At 60.5% G+C, this 23084-nt stretch overlaps 2 protein-coding genes across 2 annotated transcripts; both read left to right on the top strand.

Moving 5' to 3' along the window:
• The first annotated feature begins 714 nt into the window (after positions 1 to 714).
• SEMA4F (ssemaphorin 4F) lies at positions 715 to 17742 on the top strand. The gene is made up of 14 exons (XM_083458709.1): positions 715 to 1003; positions 10963 to 11114; positions 11438 to 11497; positions 11698 to 11796; positions 12063 to 12156; positions 12526 to 12645; positions 12766 to 12908; positions 13155 to 13330; positions 14085 to 14226; positions 14325 to 14547; positions 14639 to 14751; positions 15225 to 15382; positions 15858 to 15922; positions 16192 to 17742. The coding sequence occupies exons 1-14, from the start codon at positions 868 to 870 to the stop codon at positions 16815 to 16817; spliced, it is 2307 nt and encodes a 768-aa protein (XP_083314835.1). The 5' UTR covers positions 715 to 867; the 3' UTR covers positions 16818 to 17742.
• LOC310686585 (uncharacterized protein) lies at positions 16846 to 23084 on the top strand (the record flags this gene model as incomplete). Its single annotated transcript, XM_083460414.1, has 10 exons — positions 16846 to 16907; positions 17146 to 17254; positions 18740 to 19179; positions 19513 to 19756; positions 20008 to 20188; positions 20300 to 20406; positions 20512 to 20658; positions 20811 to 20891; positions 22169 to 22381; positions 22653 to 23084. 10 exons carry the CDS (start codon positions 16846 to 16848, stop codon positions 22770 to 22772), a joined length of 1704 nt encoding a protein of 567 aa, XP_083316540.1. The 3' UTR covers positions 22773 to 23084.

Raw genomic sequence — 23084 nt, 5'->3', positions numbered from 1 at the left:
TGTGGGGCAGCCAGCCAGAGGGGAACCAGGGCCTGAAAGCGAAGCAGGGGCAGAAGTGGGCCAGCCCCCCCCCCCCCCCCGCTCAGCGAATTCCCCCTTCTGCTCTCCTTGCCTCAGGCCAACTTCCTTCAGGTAGACTGAGGAAGGGAGGCAGCAGGGAGAGGGGCTGAGGTCTGGCAGGGAGCAGCTTATTCCTGCCATTCAAGGAGCCCTCAAATGAAGTTCTCCCCCCCCCCCAATCTGCCGCTCCAGCCCTCCAAGGAAGCAGCAGCTGCAGCCTCTAATCCGGAGGCCTTTCACCAACCTGACCTACATTCCCCGTCCGGAGAACCCGGGAGCCGCTTCAGACCCCCCCCCCCGCCAGCTGGAGATGCGCCACCATCACTCTCGCCTAGAAGCATCTTGCAACCAGGAGCAAGAGCGGCCTCTGCGCTGAGCAGCCTCGCCTTGGCACGGGCAGGATCTGGCCCCATCTCCCTTAAGGCGTTGCTGCTCGCCTGCCCCACGGAGAGGGGGCGCTTGGGGCCGGGGGGCCTCGGGGGCCAAGGTGCCGGTGGAACCTCCTGCCGCAGGAGGGAAGGACTGGCCTGGGGCGCCGCGCTTCGGCCTGGGCGGAGCCAGCCCCGCCAAGCCCCGCCCCGCCCGGCCGCACCTGATCCTCCGCCCGGCGACGCTACCTGCGCGGCGGGCGGGGCTGGGAGTGCGGGCCGAGTGACGTCAGCGCCCCACCTGGGAGGGGGCGGGGCCACGCGGCAGCCAGCGAGCGAGCAGCGAGGAAGAAGGACGACGACCCGCCGCCGCCAGCACCGGGAGCGAGCGAGAGCGCGCGCGCGCCCCGACGGGCGGGTGGGCCTGGCTGTGCCCGCGATGGGGCTGGCGCGGCGCCCTCCGCCCGCGCCCCTCCGCCGCCTGCTCCTCGCCTGCCGCCTCCTCCTGCTGCTGCTGCTCCTGCCGCCGCCGGGGTCCTCGGGGGCGCCGCCCCGCATCGCGCGCCTCTTCCCGGGTAAGACCCCCGGGATGCCCGCCCGCGCCCCCCTCGCCGCCCGCCCGCCCGGGGGAAGCGGCGTCTCGGGGCGCCCCGCCCGCCTGGCACGGCGATGCCCGGGCGCCTTTGCCGCAGCCGCGCCGGGAGGGGAGGGGAGGGGGATGCCCGCGCCTGGGCTATTGTCTCCGTCCCCTGCTGCGCGGGCGCGGAAGGGCGAGGCCGGGGGGGGGCTGCCCGGTCCCTGCAGCGGGTCCCGGGGCAGGTGGCGCCCGCTCGGAAGCCAGCAGGGCCAGCCCCGGAGCAAGGGTCCCCCAGGGGCAAGGGTCCCTCGTGGGGTGCGAGGTCTTGTTGGCCTCCCGGGGCCAAGCCCCGACCCCATGGCCTCTCAGACCCCGAATGGAAGGAGTGGGACGGGGCGGGTTGGGCGTCCAGGCTTTGCTGGAAGAGCAATGCGCAACAAGCAGCGGGAGAGAGGCAAATGAATTGAGCAGAAAAGGGTGACAAGAGGGTGGATTTAATGGCAAGAATGGTTGCAGAATTTTAAGGAGGGGGTTCCAGTTATCCAGCACTTTGACAAGTCAGAATGTAGGGTTGAAAACAGCAAATGACAAGCAGGCAGCATGTGGTCAAACTCGACTTCACTGGCACAAGCTGTAGTGGTGATCCTCACCTTGGGGGCTTTAAAAGAGAATTAAGACAAATTAATGGGGGATGAGACTATGGGTGGCTCCTGCCCTGACAGCCATGTTCTGTCTGGGGATGGCCAGCAACTGGCAGCCTCAGGCCCCAAAGGCCTCTGGGAATCCCCAGCAGGGAGGGGCTGCTCCCAGGTCCCGCTTCCTGGAATAGGCATGGACAGGCTTGATCCTATACTGTGCAGGACCAGCTATGGAAGGGAGATGCTCTTGCGCCAGCCACTTGCAGCCACCCGCAACCTGGTCCCTTCAATAGACGGCAGCTGAAATGTGCGCTTTGTGGGGCTGCCCTTGAAGACTATGCAGAAGACACATATTGTGCCAGGACTGGTTGGTGCTGCGCTTGAGGGCCTGAGTCAAAGTGATTCTGCGGCTTCTGTTTGCTTTTTAAATATGTTTTTATTAAGATTTTCCAAATGTAACAAGTGTGTGTCTATTTTCAAATCTTCTGTGGCTTCTGTTGGCATGCAGAGCCCTCACTGACTTGGCCCCAAACACCTGAAGCCGCGACACCTGTCCAGACCCACCTAGATGTTGCCTTGCTGGCAGCTCTACAGTCTGTGTGTGTGTGTGTGTGAGTGAGAGAGAGAGAGAGAGAGAGAGAGAGGCTCTTCTTCCTGGTGGCCCCTGAGATGGTGGGATGCCCTTCCTGGCACACCTGCCCTTATTACTGTATTCATGTCATGTTAGGCAACAATGAGCCTTTTGGGGTGGAGGATGAGATCAGAATATCCCTCCTCTCCTCATAGTGTTGTTGCTGTTTCTGACTCCTCTTGATTCAGTTCGTTTATGGTCTTGTAACATTTCTGTGTTGCATAGTTTGCTTCTTGTAATGTGTTGTCCGTCATCCACCCTTGGACTGCCTGGTGAAGGGCAGGATGTAAATGCACAGCAACATATGAAATCCTGCAGCAAAGAGTTCTGCAAGTGTTGCATCTCTTTGGCCTTATTCTGCCGTCGGTTGTTTTGGCTGTGTTTGCCCAGGGCTGCCATGAAGAACGCTTGGTTCCCTCTGTGCCTTGCAAGTCCTGCTACGTCCTCTAATTGGTTCCTTCCCAGCAACTGCTCTGGCTTCCTCCTTGAGGACGTTGTTGCAGGCTTGAGTTGCCCTGCATTTTTAGTTATGCTCCTGGAGGCCCTCCGTCCTACTCACTGCATTCCAGACATGAGCCAGGGCAGGGGGCGCATCTAGAAACTTTGCATTCCTCCCTACTTGAGTGCAGTGCAGGGGGCCTAGGAGAAGGAAGTCTCTTGTTCAAATCTCACTTCTGGCCTGAAGTGACTAAGTAGCCTCAGGCATCATCATGACTTTCCCTCTTTACCCCAGTGATGGCTAAGTGTGATGATGTGCAGGAAGTGCTTAGCACACTCTAAAGCTTTATACCAATGCTCAAGACTGTTACTTATTTTCAACTCACATAAGATGAAGCCGCAAACACAGCTGATGTGATCAATTCTTGTTTTTCTCTCTGTGCATTAACCTCCTGGTATCTCAAGGAACAAACAGAGCGGAGGAGAATCCCTCTCCCTTGTTCTGCCAGAGGGCAAGGCAGGTGCGATGGGCCAATGCCCCCCCTTGCTTCTGGCTTGGTTTATAAGATCATCAGGAGAACCTGACTGCTGCTGAATCAGACCACTGGGGGCTTGGCTAGCCAGCCGGTGGGTGGAAGTTCCCGTGCAGGACTTGAGGGCGATTCCCAGCTTCCTCCCACAGCAGAGGGAGACTTCCTAGCCTAGCTGCTGACCACTTGCTTCAAGCCCTGCTATACTGGAGAGCTCCAGTTGGGGACTCCAGGGAGGACCCATTCCCATGGCAGTGCCTAATGCAAGCCCCCCTCCCCGAACAACAGGGAGCATATTTTAAGGCTCCCAGTTCTTCCCTTTACTTGCCCCACACCCGACCCCCTGCCTGGAGTCCCCAGTGAATATGTTCAAAAGCGCTGGTCCCAAGATGGTCCTTTGGGGGACTCCACTGTCTACCTCCCTCCTTTTGGAGAATTTATTCCCACGCTCTGCTTCCTGCTTATTAAGCAGTTCCTGGGCTCCCTCTCCTCTTATTCCTCTGGAGTCTTTGGCAGGTAGCTGACACCTGAAGTGTGGTGTCTGTTGGATCCGTTCAGTCCATGGCTTGCAGATACTCTTCAGAGAACCCCAAGAACAGCCTGGGAGGCAGGAGCTTCCCCCGCAGAATCCGCCCTGCCCTGCTTCAGTCCTGCCTGCTCTGCTATCTGCTTGGTCATTGTGTCTCTGACAATATGTTTCACCACTTAAGCTAAGCGGTTTGTAATTTCCAGGATCCTCCTGGATCTCTTTTTAAAAACTGGTCTGTGTTGGTCATGTTCCAGTCCTCAGATATGGCGGCTGATCTGAGGGACAAGGGACATTTTTTTGTTTGCTGATCCGCCATTTCACATTTTTGCTCTTTGAGAACTCTCGGGTGGGCCAGAGGTTTGGGCCAAAGTGTGTGTTCCTATTTTGCCTCATTTCTCAGGGAAGCTGCTCTGACTCTGCTCATTCGCCATGCTGGCATCCTCTTGGCCTTCCTTGATCTGCGGATATATGGAGATATTAGCTTTCATTATTGTGGCTTTGAAACACCCCCAGGCATTCCAGAGCAATCTGGCCCTTTTTACACGGCCTTTTTAACACCCCCTCATTTGGGGAAAGTTTCTTCTTTTGAAGTCAAACTGACTGTTGTTGACGCTTATCTTGAATGGGAGAGCACTTGGGTCACTGTTCTCAGTCCATTCAACAACACCTAACATTTCACACCAAGTTCTGGGAACCACTTTGGATTAAGCCCAAGATTGCCCTGTCTCTGGTTGGTTCCTTGGCCAGCTATTCTCGCAGACAGTGCTGGTCTAATTGAAATTGCCCATGGCTGCAGCACTTCCTCCTTGGGAGGCCTCTCTGAGTTCATTCTCCACCTCAAGATCACCCTGGGCGTTTGGGTCCCCAGGACTAAATGTCTTTAGCCCCCCCCCCCACTGTGCAGGCCCTGTGCTTGACTCCCATCTGGCATCCTCACACCTGCAGCCTGAGGGCCTGCTCCCTTGGCCAGGGCTTGCCTGGATCCGGGCTGCCCTCCTCCCGAAGCCAGGTCTGGTGGGAGAGCTGAGCCGAGGTGCCCAGGGTCCTCCGAAAGGGAACAAGCCTGGCCGGGCTTTGTGGGCAGTGGGGATAGGCTTCCATGCCTGGCAGGGGTGAGGCCTTGCTCCTCTTCAGGGAAGGACTCGGCCGCTTCCCACCCGACTGGGGAGCCTGGCCTGCCCCCCCCCCCGGCCTCTGGTCACACACGGCCTGCCTTGTCTCTGTGTTGTGCCTGAGGCCCTTAGCCTTGGCCTCCTGCCCCTGGAGCACACTGGGGTGTTTGTCTGGGGGCTGTGCAGGGGCCGCCCTGCAGCTCAGCCCCCGTGGAATGCAGGGCCACATCCAGCTGGGCGCTCAGTAGCTTGCCGGGAAAGGGCAGGGCTGAGTGCCGGGATTCTGTTGCAAGAGGGCGGAGGCCGGGATCTCTGGGGCTGCTCCGAAAGGGGCCTGGGCTGGGGCAGGATGGCTCCCTACCCCGCCTGATCTGACCACCTCCAGGGTTCCCCCTCTGGGGTGCTGAGGAGACGTGGGGCAGCAGGAGCCTCTGCAAGCAGGGGACCCATTGTCTGGGCAGGAGTCTCCTGGTCACTGCCTGGCAGCGTGTCTTGTGATGGCTGGGGGCCTGTGCCAGGTTTCCAGGGCTGTGGGTTTAGGCAAGCCACTGAACAGTGCTGCACAGGGAACCACAAATACCTGCAGAATAAGGAGCCAAAACAGACTGAATTCTGTACATCAATAGATTTTAGCAGGGAGGCAAAACCTTTCAGTGTAGGAATGCTGCCTTAAGCCAAGTCTTAGCCATTGGGGTCCCTGCAGGGCCCAGGCAGATGTCTCAACCGACCCTCCTGGCAGCCGCCGATGGTCTTGTCCTGGGCTACAGGGTCTCTGGGTGCTCCTTTCCCATGGCTTTGGGGTGTGCCCTCCTGTGTAGCTCCCCAGGCTCAGACAGGGGCAGATCCTCCGCCTTCCTTTGCAGTGGCCAGGCGGGTGATGCTCCTTGGCCAGGTGGGCAGGGAGGTTCTTGCCTAGGCGGAGTGATGTGGCCTGTGCATCTGACTGTGGCCCGGGGCTAGTTTAAGTGGCGGCTGCCAATCCCTGAGAAGGGAGGAGCCCAGCCGGCAAGAGGCCCCAGGGGGAGGCTGGTTCTCTGGCATCTTCACGGGGCCGCCCAGGTGTTGGGAACGAGCCACCGGCAGATGGGTGGGGCTGTGGGTGGGGAGTCCCTCTTGGCACTGGGGAGTGCCTGGCACAGGGGGGTGGCATATATGAGCCCCTGGGCCCCGTTCCCCTTGATCAGAGGGTGGTCTTGAGGGGTGGGGGGGCTGGCACTTCTTGCAGGGGAGCTGCTTCCCTTGGCCCCACTCCCTCCAGCTGTCTGGCCTACTCTGCAAAGTGGAATGGGGCCTGTTTCCTCTCTGAGGCTGCATGCCCTCCATTGGCCTGCCTGTGTCGAGCAGGCGCAGGATCTCTCCCTCTGGCATCAGCAGGGCAGCCCTGGAGTGGGGAAGGGCCCTTTGCTGTGAAACGGCCCCCCTGGGGCTGTGGGGCTGCCGCTCTGGGACGGCCAGAGCCCCCAGCCCTGCTTTGCCCGTTGTGCGGCATCTGACAGCTTGCAGCCGCGGAGGTTCCTCTTTAATTAGCGGCAGGGATTTCTCCGAGCAAAGCCAGCGGCCGCCTTATCTGCTGCCGGGAACTGCCATCACCCACAGAGATCAAGTTCCCACACTCTGGTGCTTCCCACACAGGCTCTTGCTGGGGGGGGGCGGGCTCAGTGGTTACTTGAAGGCTACTGACATGGCAGACTTGACACTGATTCCTTCCTGGGCGGGGGCAACTCCCTTTGTCTCCAGTGAGTCTTCAGCCCCCCCTCAATGCAACCCCCATGCTGTTCAGATGGCCCTTCCTGGAGCTGAAGAGCTTTGAGAAGCAATTGTGGGTGTTGTGGGAAAGTGGCAGGATGGGGGGGACCCAAGGAGAGGGGAGCCCCACATGCTCTGGGTCCTTCCAGCTCTGGAGCTCTCCTCAGGTGCTTCTGAGACTGGCTGGGGGTGCCAGGCCCCTTGGTTCTGCTTCTGTTGTGGGGGGGTGGCCCCCAAGCAGAGCAGAACACCTTTTGAGGGCCCCTCCTTCCCTCATTGTGAAGCCCCCCAATATCTACTGATTCTTCTTTCCACTTCTTCATTCACCTGCCTGCCTTGCCTGGGCCCTGATCTCTCACTGGCTCAACCTGGGGATCAGTAGCAGAAACCCCCCATGATATGGTTGCAGTGGGGAGGGGGCCCCTTTGCTGCAAGGCAGACCCCCCCCTGCAGAGGGCCTTGGCTCAGAACCTGCTTTCTGTGTGGAAGCTTCCAGGTTCAAGCCCCAACTGCTGCCAGTCAGTGTGGACAGTGCTGAGCTTGATGGACAATGGGGTCTGACTCAGGCAAAGGCCACTGCCTCCATTTGCCCCGCTTGTGTTGCTGCCGCTTTAAGGGCCGTGATGACAGATGTGCGCAGAGAGCAGAGCAGGATCCTTGCAGCTACAGCAGTCCTTGCAGATGCCCCCCCCTCACTGGTTGAAAACCTCCAGAGGTGGGATGGGGGAGAGTCCACATCCCACACCGATGCCTCTCCAGTCTCTGCTCTAAATCCTCCACCCTTCGTGGCTCCCAGGCAGAATCTGCTCCTTTGCAAGTGGCTCACCCTTCCTAGTGTTGGGTCTCAATCCAAACTCTCTCCCTCCTCATTTGAACCCTCAATAGCAGAAAGCAGATCTGCTCCATCACCCTGCAAAGTGGCAGCGCTTCCAATGCCCGCATGTGGCTCTTGTGTCGCCCCTTCTTTGGGTGGAGCATCTCTCATAGCTTCCCACTGACAGGATTTTGTCTTCAGCCCCCCATCCTTGCGGCCGTCCTCTGGACACTTTCCCATTTGTCCAGCCCTAGACACGGTCCTTTAGGTGAGATGGCAAGGCTAAGCGAAAGCGAGTGGGTCCATTAGGACAGGTCTGCGTCAGGCCTTTGGGCTGCCGGATCCTGCAGCTGACTCATTCTGTAACTTGTGGTCTCCTCCGAAACCCTGAGTTTGTTTCTATATGACAGGATGACCTTTAAGGTTCCTCCCAATTCTCTGATTCTATCAGCCAGATGACACCCAGCCTGTTTTTTGTCCATCAGCTTATTCTTCCCTGCTTAAGTGCAGAATTTTACATTTAATCTCTGTTGAAATTCCTTTTGTTAGTTTTCTCCATCTGTTTCTGTTGACTTCAAACTCCAGCAATGGCTGGACTTCACCATCTCAGGCCTTTTGTAAAGGGCGGCTGGAGGCAGTGATGGATAGCAGCTTGAAGGGCTTTAAAAGAGGATGAGACAAATTCATGGCGGAGGAGAGGGCTCTTGGAGGCTCCTAGCCCTGGGGACTCTCTTCCTCCTCAGCTACCAGGGACAGAATCCAATGAAACTGAATGTTGGAAGATTCGGATAGATAAGAGGAAGGAGGCAGAGGCAGTAATGTCTCTCACGGCCGGTTTCTGGAGACCACGGGAGGAGAGAAGTCTCTCGTTCTCGCATCCTGCTTGTGGTTTTCCAGAGGCATCCAGGAGAACAGGATGCTGGACTGGGGGGGGGGGGCTTTTGTAGTTCTCGACAACTTCGATGGCTTCTGAAGAAAGGCTATTTAACTCACATGGTAGATTCTGGTGAGCCCGGATGGAGGTGGGGGCAGGTTGGGAGAGGGGCCCTCCTTCCGTGGGGCAGGGAGGCCCATGGCTTGTGCTGTGGGGGTGGGCTCAAAACAAGGTGTGGAAAGATGGTTTCCTGCCTTGGATGGCCACGTGGGATTATCTGGGCCCTGGGCTGGGACATTGAGCCCTGAGCCAGAAGAATGTGGGCCCAGCCCAAGGCTTTGCTGTCTGAGCCCCAGCCTGGCTACAGAGCCACCGCCGCTCCCTGCCAACCCAGCCATGGGGGACTGGGCTGTGCCTGGCCACCTTGCATGCCACTCTGGCCATGGCCTGCTGTCACCGCGGAGCATCTGGCCTGGCCGGGGAGGATGGTGGCAGCTGCCCCTGCCTCTCTTCCCCCACTCTCAGCAAGGCGGTTAGTGCAGAAGCCTCTGGCCTCTGGCTGCTCCTTCAGATTTCTGCTCTCAAAAGACGTGATTGTTTGTGGCTCTCTGCGTGCTTGTGCTCAGACAATGCCTGCCAGGCCAGGCCCTGAGGCGCCAGCCCCCTCACAGGCTGCCCCACCCGTCCTCAGCCTTGAGCCTCCGTGCGCTGACAAGGAAGCAGTTTGAAAGCATACCAGTGCAGGTAGATAAATCGGTATAGCTGCAGCAGGAAGGTAAACGGTGTTTCTGTGCGCTCTGGTTTCTGTCACGGGTCCCGTTGTGCCAGAAGCGGCTTAGTCCTGCTGGCCACATGACCCGGAAAGCTGTCTGTGGACAAACGTCGGCTCCCTTGGCCTGAAAGCGAGATGAGCGCTGCAACCCCAGAGTCGCCTTTGACTGGACTTAACCATCCAGGGGTCCTTTACCTTAGATCCTCTGGAGTGGGCCCATGAAAGGAGTGCCTGGGGTGGGTGGGGGGCAGACCACCCCATTCCCACCAGTTCACTGGCTGCAACAGCACTGGAACTTGTCAGATGGGGAGGGACAGGTCTTGTCTGCATCACTTCTGCATGCACACAAACGGGAAGGGAGGGGAGCAGTGGCCTTTGGGGTGCAAGGAAATTGAAGGAAGGTCTGCTTGCCCTCCCCTCAGAAAGACTGCAGAGCTGTGGGGCAGGGTGGGGGTTGACTCTCCTGTGAGGAAAGGACTTTTTTGTTTAGGGAAAAGGCAAGGGAAGTGGGGCATGGAAGAGGTGCACAGAGCCAGGCCTGGCCGGGAGAACATGGGCAGAACAATGTTTTCCTCTTAACCCTGGGAGTTCTGGGCATCCGGTGAAGCTGAGGGTTGGGAGGTTCAGGTCTCCTCTGCAAGGGCCACCAGCTGCCCACCTGGGTCGCGGTCCCTGAAGGCGACTGGCAGGCAGTCTCTGTGCTGCTGCCCTTTTCTGTTGGCCCTTCCTGCAACGCCCTTCCCCTGCCAAGAGCCTCCTGGGATGTTTGCTGAGAAGTCGGTGGCTGCCAAAGGTCAGCCTAATCTTTCTTGGAAGCTTCCTGCTGGCAGCGCTGCCCCTTTTCTTCCTGCTCCTTGAGGGGGGCTGAGAAATGTCCTGATAACTGCCCCCCAACAGCCTTCTCATTGTTGGGCCTTTCTCTTTGCCTTTTATAGCAAAATAGGGACCCCACCAGCTGCTATGCGAAAAAGGAAAGGAAAGCAGCAATTAAAGCACATCCTGTTGAAAGTGGCTGATTCTGCCGCAAAAGCCCTTCCCTTCCCCATGAGGCCCCTCTCTCGCTCCCCACCCCAGGGACCCCCACCCCACAGTGGGGGAGAGTCTTCCTGCCAAGCAGGAACTTGTGGTGCCCCACATCCAGCCAATCGCTGAGAGCCAGGCCTCACAGCAGGAGAGGAGGGGAGCCTGCAGCCCTTCTCGGGGTGAGAGCAGCGTGGCCACAGGACTGTCATCTGCTGGGTCCTCCCTTGGCCTAAGAGGCTGCAAGTGGTCCAGGACTGGGCGCTGAGCGTGGCGACTGCCTCTGTGCCCGGGCAGCTCTGAACATAGGGCAGGTGGCACCCAGGCATGGCTGGCATTGGGTGGGTGCAGCTGGCACAGGCTGTGGCCCCACTCCTTGGAGGGCGAAGGCTGGAGGTGATGCTTGCTGCCACCATTTATTTTATTTTATTTTTACTGAATTTTTATACCTCCCTATAGCTGGATGTCTCTGGGCAGTTCACAGAAAATATCACAATATATAAAGTCAAAATAAGAACAATAACCCAGTAACATGGGAGGGAGGGTGGCCTTCCTGTCTGGACGTGCCCAGTCCCCTCTCTGCCCAGGGCTGCACACAAGCCCTGGGGGGATGGAGGCTCTGGGGCGATGCCTCCCCAGGGCTAAAGGAGGCACTCCTACCCCCCCGACCCCTTCTCCTATGCTGCGTCTTTCAGTGCACTGTGGGGAGGGGGGCAGAGCTGGCCCCTCCTGGCACTGGCCGGGGGCTTGCATGTCTTTGGCTGCTCCCCACCTTTGAATTGCTGCCCCCATGCCTGGCATACGCCTTGGGTGCTGTGTGCCGGCCAGTCACCCGCGGGTGCTCTCTTTGCAGAGGTGGAGGGTCTGGTGCAGCGATTCTCTCACGAGGCCATTTCCAACTACAGCACCTTCCGGGTGGATCCCCGATCCCACACGCTCTACGTGGGAGCCAAGGACACCCTCCTCGCCCTGCCTGTGGGCACCATCAGTCAGGGGGCCAAGAAGGTGAGCTGGGTGGCAGCCGAGTCCCCATGGGATGGTTGGGCAGCCTGAGTCCCGTGGCCCCTGCCCTCCTTTTACCTCTGTCGCTTGGGCAGGGAGCAATGGGGGGGGAGGTGGGGGGGTTTGGGGGGGAGGTGTTTCTGCCATCCTGGCCAAGGTGCCTCTCTGCTGGGCCAGGAGCATCAGATGGTGGCCCGCCCTGCCTGCCTCCCCCTTGCTTGGGTGGGGATCACAAGCCCCGCTGCATGGGGCAGGAAGGGTCCCCTGGTGGGGGAGAGGAAGAGGGCCACTGGCAAGCCTTGCGGCTTTTCTTCACTGTCTTCCAGATAGCCTGGAATGTGCCTGAGAATCTCCAGATCTCTTGCACCTTGAAAGGGAAAAAAGAGGTAAGTGCTGCTGGGGGCTTGTGGGGGGGACGACCCTTGGCCTCTTCCTCCTCATCTTCCCGAGGGCTCTCAGTGTTGCTGTGGAGCTGCCCATATCCTGGAGCCCCACAGAGCAAAAGGCTCCCCTCAAGACGGGGGGGGGGGGGTTCCTGGCCTCTCCCTTGCACCCGGCTGACGGCTGCCTCCTTCTCGCCTCCCAGGCCGAATGCCACAACTTCATTCGCATCCTGGAGTTTGCCAACCGGACGCACCTCTTTGCCTGTGGGACCTTCGCCTTCAGCCCCCAATGTGGCTACATTGTGAGTGGCTGCCTGGCTCAGCCGTGTGTGTGTGTGTGTGTGTGTGTGTGTGTGTGTGTGTGTCTCGCAAGCGCTACCCTTCAACTTGGGGGGGGGGTCTGTATTGCTTCCACCCTGACTGGGACAGATGTCTTTCAGCCTTGGGGAGGGGCAACTCCGCAAAACCCCTTGGCACCTGCTGGAGGGTTTCAGAGGGTAGGGGCCCCACACCCCCTTCCATGCCGTTCACGTGCAGACATGGCTGGGGGGTCCTTCCTCTCTTGCAGAAAGTGAGCGACTTCCGCACTGTGGAGCGGCAGGAGAGCGGGCGGGGGAGGTGCCCCTTTGAGCCCCTGCAGCCGTCTGCAGCCATCATGGCAGGTATGGGGGGAGGGGCGCATCAAGGGGGGGCTTGTGAGGGTCTGGCAGAACAGTGCAGCACCCACAAGCCAGGGGCCACCTCAGGGGCCTCCGTGGGTGGCTGGGGAGTGCCAAGCCCCTTGTTCCTGCTTCTGTTGTGGGGTGGGGGCCGGATCCTTCCCTGCCCTCGTCCTGTTGCCCTTCTGGCTCCTCCTTGCCATGGATGTAGCTGCCCTGGCCTTTGCCCCCTTGGCTCCTCCCCTTTCGTTGTCAGCCTGGCCGCTCTGCTGGGGTGCGGCCACTTGCACCCCCATATCTATGAAGCCTTGAGGTGGCCCTTCCCGCCCCCCCATGTCCTGCCCTTTCCTGCTATGCCTCTTTGTCTCCTAGATGGCGTCCTGTATGCAGCCACAGTCAACAACTTCTTGGCCACGGAGCCCATCATCTCCAGAGCCACAGGGAACCCTACAGAGTTCATCCGAACAGAAAACTCTGTGGCCTGGCTGAATGGTGAGCTGGCGAGGGCAGCGGCTGCTGTGGTTGGGCAGGGTGGTGTCTTGGGATCAGAGCCTGGCGGGGGGGCTGGAGAAGTCCTTGCATGGAGCTTTGCTTGTTTCTTCCATTGCCCAGATCCCGAATTTGTGGCCTCGGCTTTTGTGCGGGAGAGTGAGAACGGCGAAGATGACAAGATCTACTTCTTCTTCACGGAGACAGCGCGCGAGTACGACTTCTACGAGAAAGTCAAGGTTGCGCGCGTAGCCAGAGTCTGCAAGGTCAGTGCCCTGGTGGGGGGTGGGGGCTCTGGGGCTGAGGCCTGGTGCCCAGCTGGTTCTCCCTCTTCCCTGAAAGCCCCACGTCCTCCTTCCTTATGGGCCTGGGACCCACTTCCTGCTTCAGCCGGCCTTCCACTCTTTGCCCCAACCACCTTGGCTCAGTCCCCCAACCCAAAATGTCTGCTGGGGGGGGGGCTCCTTGCTGTGCCTGCATTGCCCCCTCCATCTCTGCCCACTTGTCTGCAGGGAGACTTGGGGGGCCAGAAGACGCTGCAGAAGAGGTGGACAACCTTCCTCAAGACGCAGCTGGTCTGCTCAGACCCTCAGAGCGGCACCGTCTTTGGCATCCTGAAGGACGTGGTCACTTTGTCGTCAGACAACTGGAATGCCACCATTTTCTATGGGGTCTTTGCAGCCCACAGGTGAGGGAGGCAAGACCCATGGCAAGGCCACCTTTGGGGCGGGCAGGGTAGGAGGGAAGGTGCCTCCCTCTGGGCTGCTCCACCAGGCAGGCTTTTCTCTGCCCGATGTGGGTGCTCTGTGGGGGGTGAGGCGGCAACATCAACATGGGCTCTTGCTTCTCTTGCTGGGACACCTTGTCCTGCCTGCCACGCCTGGGCACAGTGCCAGCCAGCCTTGGCAGAGGCAGCCAGCACTGAAGAGGGAGGAGCAGGATTTGGCTTGGTCTGTTTCTGGAAGGCGGAAGGAGCGGCAGGGCGCCTTTGCAGGGCTTGGCTGCTGGATCAGACCAGAGGGGAAGCCCCAAAGCTGGACCTGAAGGCCAGCTGCCTCTTTCCTGTGCCTGTTGCTTAGCAAAGAGGTTTCAGAGGTAGACTGCCCTTGGAAATGGGGGCTCCACTCACCTGCTGTGACACACAACTGGCAACCAGCTTCTTTCCTTGCTCCTTTCCAAGCCACCCCTGCTTGGTGGTTGGGGTCAGTCTCCACAGATCCTTTCTGGGTTGCATAATGGAGGACTTTGCTCTCGACTTTCCTGGATTCCTTCCCAGCCAGTTTCATTGGGGCCGAGATGGAGGTGAAAGGGGAAGCCCAGTGGCAGAATGGCTGGCCTGGCAGGGGGAGGCTGCTTTGCTGGGGGGTGCTGTCTCAGCTGGCAGAGCAGGGCTCCCCTCCCCCCGCCCCCCTGAGTGAGGCTGCCTTGCCGGTGCCTTTCAGGAAGGAGGGGAGCGCCATTTGCGCCTACAGCCTGCAGGACATCCAGAGGGCCATGGCTGGACGCTTCAAGGAGTTCCGGCGCGACTGCGACAAGTGGACAAGTGTCATGCAGGATGATGTTCCTGACCCACGGCCGGGGGCAGTGAGTGAGGCCCAGGGGGGTGCTGCTGGGTGGCCTGGGTCCCCTGGGCTTGAGCAAAGCCCCCCGATCCTGAGCCCCCCATCCTCTCTTCCCCTCAGTGTGTCACCAAGAGCCTGAAGCTGGAGGGGATCGGGTCCACGCTGGCCCTCCCAGACCGAGTCCTGACCTTTGTTCGTGACCACCCTCTCATGGACGAGCCTGTCCACCCGCAGCAGGGCTCTCCGCTGCTGGTCCAGCCGAACACCCAGTACTGCCGGCTGGCTGCCCACCGGGTCCGAGCGCTCTCTGGGCAAGAGTATGATGTCCTGTACTTGGGAACAGGTAAGGAGGTGGCTGGGCAGCAGGTAGGCATGCCAAGTGGGGAGGCAGGTATCGGAGGGGGCCAGGCTGAACTGTCCTTCTGCTCCCCCAGAGGACGGACACCTGCACAAGGTGGTCAAGACCAGCCAAGAAACCTCCCAGGTGATAGAGGACCTGGCGCTGTTTGCTGAGCCTCAGCCCATCCGCAACCTGCAGCTCCACCAGGTGAGTGGCCTGTGGGTCTGGCCTGGCCCAGAAGGCTCGAGGGGGACAAGGGCCAATGGGATCTTCTCTCTCTGGCCCTGGGGCCCCCATCCAAAAGGGCTGGACTTGGCCTTCCTTGCCCTCCTTTTGGAGGAAGGGGGAGCCTGGCTCCTCTTCAGGCTCCAGCCCTTCGTGGCCCCTGCCAGACTGGGAAGCTGTCCTGTTGAGTGAACAGGGAAACTGCCCCTCCTTCCTTCTTGGAAAGGGAACAGTTCCTGATCCTCCCAACTCTCTGTCTCTGCAGAATGGCCAGTGCAGCGCTTGGGCGGTGGCGCCTGCTTCGCATTGGCCCCCCAATGGCCACAGCTGGCCCCATGTGGGAGATGCTGCGCACCTGAGAGACCTTTCCCTCACATGCATCTTTGCAGACTCCCTCCTTGGGACCCCCCCCCAATCTCCCAAAGAGCAACTCTCTCTTCCTGCTTCCTCTGCAGAACTGGCTCTTTGTGGCTTCCGACAGCGAAGTGACCCAGATCAGCACCTCCACCTGTGCCACGTACAGGACATGCCAGCAGTGTGTCCTGGCCAGAGACCCAGCCTGTGCTTGGAGCAGGGAGCAGGGGGCCTGCAGGGACCACCACGGGCAGGCTGGGTGAGTGAGGGTGGGGGCTTGGGGGCCCAGCCGCGAAAGCAGAGCTGCCAGGGCCCCAATGCAGCCGGCAGGCCTTCCTAGGTGCAGCTTCAGGAGCTCCTCTGCTTGGAGTTGGGGGAGCCTGGAGGGATAGACTCTGCTGCCAGCCAGTGTCGGGGTTGGGGAGGTCACCACGGACATTATTACTATTATTTATTGAACTTATATACTGCCCTATATCGGGGGGGGGGGTATCTCAGGGCAATTCATAAAATAAAATCAAGATATAAAACCACAAAATACCTAATAAAAATAAAACCAACCCAATAGCCCCCCCAAAAACCACATTTTAAAAGGACATTACTGTGCACGGCCAGCTGGCAGCAAGCAGAGCCTTCTCTCAAAGCAGGAGGCTCGTTGGGTGCTGGGCCTCTCGGAGGGCTCCCTCTTTGCCCAGCTGCTTTGCTCAGCAACTGCCCCCTTTCCCTCTCCTCAGCCTGGTCCAGGATATGACGGCAACCAAGGTGCTGGCGCTGTGCCCCACAGAGGAAGGCCTTGCAGGTGCGTCCGACCTTCTCCTGCCGAGAGGAAGTGCCCAGGGAGCTCCCTCTGACAGTCAGCTGTGGGGCGGGAGAGATGACCTGTGGGGGGCTAGAGGGGGAATTGTTAAGCGGGGAAGGAGGTTTCGGTGGGGTGCCACCTGGGCATCAGCTGCCACAGTATGACGATTTGGGGGGGGGGTGGGCACCTCAGCCTCTGCTCATGGGCTGTCCACCCCCTCCCCAGTTCCTGCTGCCCTCTGACTCCCTTGCCTGCCTTTTCCCCGACAGAGGCTGCCCCGGTGGTCGAAATCCTGGCCCCCCTGTCTGCCCGCGTGGTCCTGCCTTGCGCCCCACAGTCTGCCTGGTCCAGCTGCGAGTGGCAGAGGCCTTCCCAAGACACCTCCGCCTACGTCCTGCGCAGGGATGGGCTGGAGTTCACGGCTGCTGCCGCCACGCTGGGCGAGTACACCTGCCGCTGCACAGAGCAAGGGGTGGGCGGGGTGGTGGCTGCCTACAGCCTGGTGCTTGGCGGGCGGGGGGCCAGCAGTGCCCCTCGCTCAGAGGAGCGCAGCTACAGCGTCCTGGTGGGGGTGCTCTGCTTTGTGCTGGGCGTCTTGGTGAGCAGCGGCTGCCTCCTGGTGCACGAGCGGCGGCGGAGGGAGCGCCTCCAGCGGGAGCTGATCTGCCGCGAGCGGAACGGGCTGGACCTGATGCAGTCGACCACCACCAGCTGCAGCCACGAGCCCCAGACGCCCAGCTCCCCCGAGGATGAGCGCCACCCGCTGGCCAACAGCAAGAAGAATGGCAGCCTCAACGGCTACCCCCACCTCTACATCAACGAGCTGGACACGGAGCAGGCCCGCATCTACCTGGCAGGGGTCCCCCTGGCCAAGTGTGACGAAACCTCCATCTAGAAGGGGGCGCCTAGCTCACTCTTGCCGGATGGCTCTCTGGAAGGGGCTGCCCCACTGCAGCCAGGCTGCTGAGATCTCTCTGGGGCCAGGGCAAGTTTGTTTGGGGGCCAGCTGGGCTGCTGCTGCTCCTGGCAGAAGGCCAGGCTGAGCAACTCCTTCCTACGTTGGGAGACCGGAGGGTCCCCCTGGCTTTCTGGTGGCCAGGGAGAAGCAGGGGGCTGTGAGAGAGACCGCAGGGCTGGTTTCCAGGGCCTGGAGAAGCCTCTGACTGTGCCTGTGTGACGCGTACTGGAAAGTTCGGTTTGCCTGCCTGCCGCCCTCTCTGCAGAGACCCTTCTGCCACTCTGCCTGAGCCACTCAGGCTCAGCCATGTTGCCCGAGGGGGCTGTGAGCGCCTGGCCCTGGGACCTGCTGTGAAGGACGTGCCAAAGTGCCCAGTGAGGGGCGGTGCCTTGGCACATGGAGCCCCCTTGCCAGCTGCAGCGGCAGCACCTGGAATGTTTACTGGGGGGGGGGACCTGTTCCCCTCACCACCCACCTCCATTTCAATCCCTGCAGCTGCTCTTTGGACAGAAGAAGGCAGGCAGACTGCCCCCCCCCCTTCCTAGCAGATTTGGACTGATAAATGTGAAGGATGCTCCGTGTGGGAGCAAAGGACGTTTTGGAATACCTCCCTCCTGCTCAGTCTCGGAGGGACACAGACTGTGCCCCCCCCCTTTTTGAATGTGGCCAAATGTGTACCCCCTTTGATCTCATATCCTGGATCTCTACCTCCCCTCCCCCTTTTGATGTCCCACAGGGTTTTTGCTTCCTAAGAAGCTGTACCAGGGACCATCTTTCTGTGAAACGGGTGTTGTGCTCTCCTACTGTTGTATTTTGGTTGTTTTAATTGCTTGGTTTTGTGACTTATTAAAAGGGATGAAACGGAGGAGCCCAGTCTCTCTTGTGCTCAAATCCTGCTCGCTGGTTTCCCACAGGCTGCTGCTCCAGGGGGGCCAGTGGTCTGACCCAGCAGGCCCTGCTTATGTTTTTAGCTCCAACTAGCAGGAGAAGGGATGGCCTGGCCAGTGGGGGTGGGGGTGGCCTGTGCTAGAGGTACCCCTCCCCCTGCTGGCCTGGCCACAATCCCACACAAGCCAAGGTGCAGCGGGGAGCCTAGGCTGTGCACCCTCCTGCCTGGCCCTGCCACAGCACCCCCTTAACTGCCTGCTCTGCAGCCTTTCAGAAGGCCTTTGTGTCTGTCTGCAAGGCATGTTTCTTCACCTGCTCTGAAGTGCATTTGTGCCCAAGTGTTTGAAATTCACCAGAGCTACCTGGTTGGCATAACTGGAAGGGATCCAAAGGATCGTCTAGTCCCACCCCCTAAACATACCCAGCTCCTTCAAGCACTCCGAGTAAGGCTTAGTTTCCAGAGCCTTGATCATCTTGGTTGCCCTCCTCTGCACAGGTTCCACATAAAGTGGGACAGTCGGAAGGAGACCCCCATGGATCACGCTGCCAATCTGGAGAGCCCTGCCAGAGGACTGAATTTTATGCAGCGATGCTTCTCCTGACCAGCTTCCGGCTTGGAAGTGGAACGGTGTCTCTTGTGTACCAAGGGTGCGACTCCGGCCTGGGTGTCGTTCGGGGAAAGACTGCAGCCCTTTGCCCCACAGAACAGCCCCTCCCAGCTGGGCTTGCAGCCTCCCTCCCGGAACAGGGGGGGGGGGACTTTTCTCCCAAGTCACGCGGGGGGCGCTGAGCTCTGCTCGCTGCCTCTGCTGCTTCCACGGGGCGGAGCACGCAAGCGGAAAAGCCGCCGACCAGCCCCACCCTCCCGGGGTTGGGCTACATGCCCTCCGGGGCCCCCTTCCCCCTCCCGGCCAGAAGGAGGCGCAGCGACGAGCTTAAGCACCGCCCCTCGTGCTCGCGTCACGTGACAGCGACCCTCCGGCTGCCCCTGCGGCGCCGCCGCCTTGGCTTCCGAATCTTCGCCCCGCTTCTCTTCCCGCTGGTGCAGCCGGGACTCGCCTCCCTTTCTCCGGGGGCGAGGAAACAAGAAGGCAGTTGAACCCGGAAGTCAGATGGAGGCGTCTCCTCTTCCAGTTTCTATCTCTGTGGGCCAAGGCGGGCCCGCTTCTTCTTCCGGGGGCTTTCCCTCCTCCTCCTCTCTGTGGCAGGAAGGAGGCCCGGGAGGCGCCCGGGGCCGAGGCGCGTTCTCTCTGGACGAGAAACTCCCAGCCAACCGCCTTTCGAAGAGGCGGCGCTGCTCCTCGCCACCAGCCAATGAGAGGAAATGGAACGCCTCCTGGGGGCGTGGCGGTGGGCGGTGGCGCGTCCGTTGCCAAGGCGACCGCTGGAAGGAGGCGCTCGAGGCGGGCAGGTGAGCCGAAAGGCGGGGATGGTCCCGTGACGTCACCCTCCCTCGCTCTCCCCCTCCCCGACGGAGCGGCTCGCCTGCGGAACTCGCGGCCTCGGGACGGGCCAAGCCGCAGAGGGAGCCTCCACGCCCAGCGGCAGTCTGTCTGCGCGGAAGGGCGACTCGGCTCTCCGTCCCCGCCTGATCCTGCAAGAGCCTGGCTGGGGAGCGGACCGGACCCCTTGGAAGCGCCACCCCCCATGGCTCCCCCCGCCAGGCCCCCTTGCCCCTGCGGCCGTGGGGTAGGGAGTGTTGCCTCTGACCTCGAGCGCCCTCTTCCGCCCCCTCTCCCCCCAGGGATCTCCCGGGGCTCATGGCCCACCGGCGCCTGGCGGAGGCGCTGCAGGTCTCGCGGGACTTGGTGGTGAGCGGGTGCGGCAAGGACGGCGGGTGGCCGCCCGAAGGGGGCTCCTGCTGCCCCAGCAGCCTGGCCTGCCTGCGGCAAGTGCCCCTTGGCAAGGATGCGCATGGAATCTACAGCCTCTGCTTTGCCCCGGGTGGGGGGCAGCTGGCAGCCGGCTTTGGCAACGGCTCAGTGCAGGTGAGCGGGGACAGGGGGCAGCCCCCAAGTGGGTCCTGCAGACCTCGGCCAAAGGAAGATGCGGAAGGGGTTGGCCTGAGGGGCTCTTGCTGGCGGATTGAGGGTGAGGGGACCTCTGGGTGCCCCAAGGGGGCAATTGAGCCGCCCTGGGCTCTCCCCGCCTTAGCCCAGTGGGTGGAGAGACAGCCAAAACTCTTGCCCCCCTCTCTGCATGGGGCCCCATCTACCCTGCCCCCCTCTCCCTCCCCCAGCTGGTGGATGCCTCCAGGGGTTTGCCCGGCCCCTCCTTGTTCCCGGGGCACCGCACGCGGCAAGCGGTCACTGCTCTGAAGTTCCACCGGGCGAAGCCAGGCCTGTTGCTGGCTGCCGGGGCGGATGGCACCATCTCCATCTACGACCTGCTCTCACACTACCCTCTGGCTTCCTGGACAGGTATGGTGGGGTGGGGTGGGGTGGGGTGGGGAGTCCAGCCCTCAGGCGCTGGGCCTAGGCTGGGGGACCCCTGCTGCTGCCCTGGACCTCCCCTCTCCTCCTGCTCCCCAGAGACGGAGAACGAGATCAACGCCATGGACTTCTGCCGGGACGGAAGCTCCTTTGCCACAGCAGGCAAAGATCGCCATATCCGACTCTACGACAGCCACACCAACCAGGTGAGCCTGCAGTGCTGGTGGCCTGAGATCTGGAGATCTGCACCCTCTGGGTCCGTGGGATGCTCTTCGTCCGCCTGCCTCTAACGCTTCTCTCCCACTCTGCAGCTCTTTCACATCATGCATGCCCCAGATTTCATGGCCGGGGATGAGTTCACACCCCTCAGCGGACACTCGCGGCGAATCTTTGCCTTGCGCTTCCACCCCACAGAGCTGCATCTCTTTCTGACGGGTGGCTGGGATAATTCTGTCAAGGTCAGTCCTCGGGAAGGCAATCTCTGTGCACGTGCAGTTCCTGACCTTCTCTCGCTGCTTTTCTGCACCTGTGGGGGGCAGTGGGGCCCTGACCTCTGCCTCCTGCATACAGGGGGATACACAGTTCACCCTTTTGCTCTTCCCTGTGCCAGGTGTGGGACAAGCGAGTGTCCAAAGGTGCAAGGAGTGTGATCAACGGGCCTCACATCTGTGGCCCCGGGATTGATGTGAAGGTGAGGAGCTGGAAGGAGGGGAGCTGGGTCTCCCCCTCTGCGGCACAGCGGTTCAGAAGAGCCTCACTGGCTCATCACTTTTATCTAGTGGGGTTCTTATGGTCTAGATTTTTATTTATTTACTCATTGGACTTTTTGTCCAGGTTTCTCTCTCAAAAAAGCCCCGGGTAGCAGAGCAGAAAAACTACAACAGAAAAACTTTAAAATATGTTTAAACAATCACACACGTTCACTGCTAAATAATATCAAGGTTGCCAGAAATGATGGCATTCAGGCATCAAGCGCCTGGGTGAATGCTTTAACATCCTGCCTAAATGTCCATAAGGAGGAAAACAGGCGCCCCTCACCAAGGATGGGGGCATTTCACAAGCAGGAAGCCGCTCTGGAGATGGACTTATGGAGGGTCGGCACCAGTCAGGTACCCCCCTGCCCCCCCCCAAGACCTCCTCCTGCCAAGTGAAAGGTCTGAGGTGGTCCCTCTTGGAAGGGGGCATCCCTGACGTCCTTCGACCCCAAGCCACTTAGGTTTTTGCATGGTAGTTCTTGGTGCTTTTAGGATTGGTGACCAAGGGCTCCATTCGTTGAGCTGGTGGCCCCCGTCTGCACTCCGTGCAGCTCCCAGACACCTTCAAGGGTGGCCCCACATGGAGCATATTGCAGTAGTCCAGGCGGGAGTTCCCTGCAGCTACTGCAGTTGAGGAAAAGCTGTGGCTGGCGGAGTCTTAGCCAGGTGCAAGCACTCCTCTCCACAGAGGCTGGTTGGCCTTCCAATGACTGGCATCATGATTAGCTTTATTAACATGTATTTATATAGCACCATGAATGCACATGGCTTTGCACATTTAAAACAAGAAGTTGAACCCTCAAGAGTGCAATCTAAGAACTGCAGTCTAAGAATTGCGAGAAGGGCTGCTCAGCGACTGATCTCCTCACGTTGCTATCTCTGGCGGAGGAGGGTTTCCTGCTTGTGGGGCATTTGGCTGGCCGCTGCCAGAAGAGGGCCTAGCGGGCTCACTGGCCTGACACACCAGGCTCTGCTTCTGCTCTTAGTCCCACCGAGAGGGAGGAGGGATGGCAGGGACAGTTGGCCACGGTGAGCAAGGGGTGCTGGGCTTGCTGGGCCCCTTTTGGCCTGATCCGACAGGCTCTGCTCTTCCCCCCAGAGAGGGCTTGGGCTGCATGCCTTGGGGGGTGTGCCTGCACATGCTTTTGAGCCAGGAAGCCCGGGAGGGAGACTCAGCGGAGTTGACTTGTGCCCTTCTCTCTTCCTCCCGTAGGGAGACCAGGTCCTGACGGGCTCGTGGGTGCCCCGCAATGCCCTCCAGCTCTGGGACCTGCGCCTGTCTCGCCTGTGGCAAACCCTGCCCTTCCCCTGCAGCCCCACGCAGGGCGAGTTCCTCTACTCGGCCCAGTTTTGCATGGGGGACGTGGTGCTGGCTGGCGGCAGCGGGACCAGTGGGGCAAGCGCCATCCACACGGGCACAGGCCAGGTAAGAGGGCCAGCAGCTCAGGCTCCTGTGCCTGCTGAGTCACGTTGCCGCCTCTGCTGGCAGCCCCACTCCCAGGGCGGAGACGGGAGACGGGGGGTGGGGGGTGGAGTCCACCTGCACCCTTCCCCACACAAGGTACATGCCCTGAATGGTCGCTTCTCTCCTGGGCTGCTTCTGCCCCTGCTGGAGCGCCCCCTGCTGGACGGGGCCTGCCTGCCTCCTGCCAGGGTCCTTGCTGACCCCCCTCTTCTTCTCTCCCTCTTCCTGGCAGGTGGTCGGGGAGATTCTGCTGCCCAACAAGCCCGTCCATGTGGTGGCCTCTGCCCCCGGAAGCCAGGCTGTGGCTGTGGCTGGGGCAGGGGGCAACCTTCACTTGGCAGAGCTGCACTGAGCCCTGGAAGGAAGAGGCAGAGCACCCTGTCGATGCCCAGCCCTGGAGTTCAGGGGCAGGGAAGCCGTCAGCCCCACGCTGCCACGGCCAGGGCGGCAGAGCCAAGCTGCTGCCTCTTGCCACAGGGGTGATGTGGGTGGGTGCCACCCCCTTTCCCCTCCTTGCCCTGCCCAGGCCCCCTGCCCTCCCTGCCTCAGTTTCCCTTGTTTGTTCTGCCTGAGGAGGGGGCTCCGCCTGGACCAGGGGATGCCTGGAGCAGAGGCTCTTCCCTCCTTCGGATCTGTGCAATAAAAGCTTCTTGCATCTGGAGAA

The sequence above is a fragment of the Podarcis liolepis genome (genome assembly GCF_965112155.1).
Source record: "Podarcis liolepis genome assembly, chromosome: 9".
In the NCBI taxonomy this organism is placed as follows: domain Eukaryota; kingdom Metazoa; phylum Chordata; class Lepidosauria; order Squamata; family Lacertidae; genus Podarcis; species Podarcis liolepis.
The sequence above is the reverse complement of the archived record's forward strand: the minus strand, read 5'-3'. Positions and strand labels throughout refer to the sequence as shown.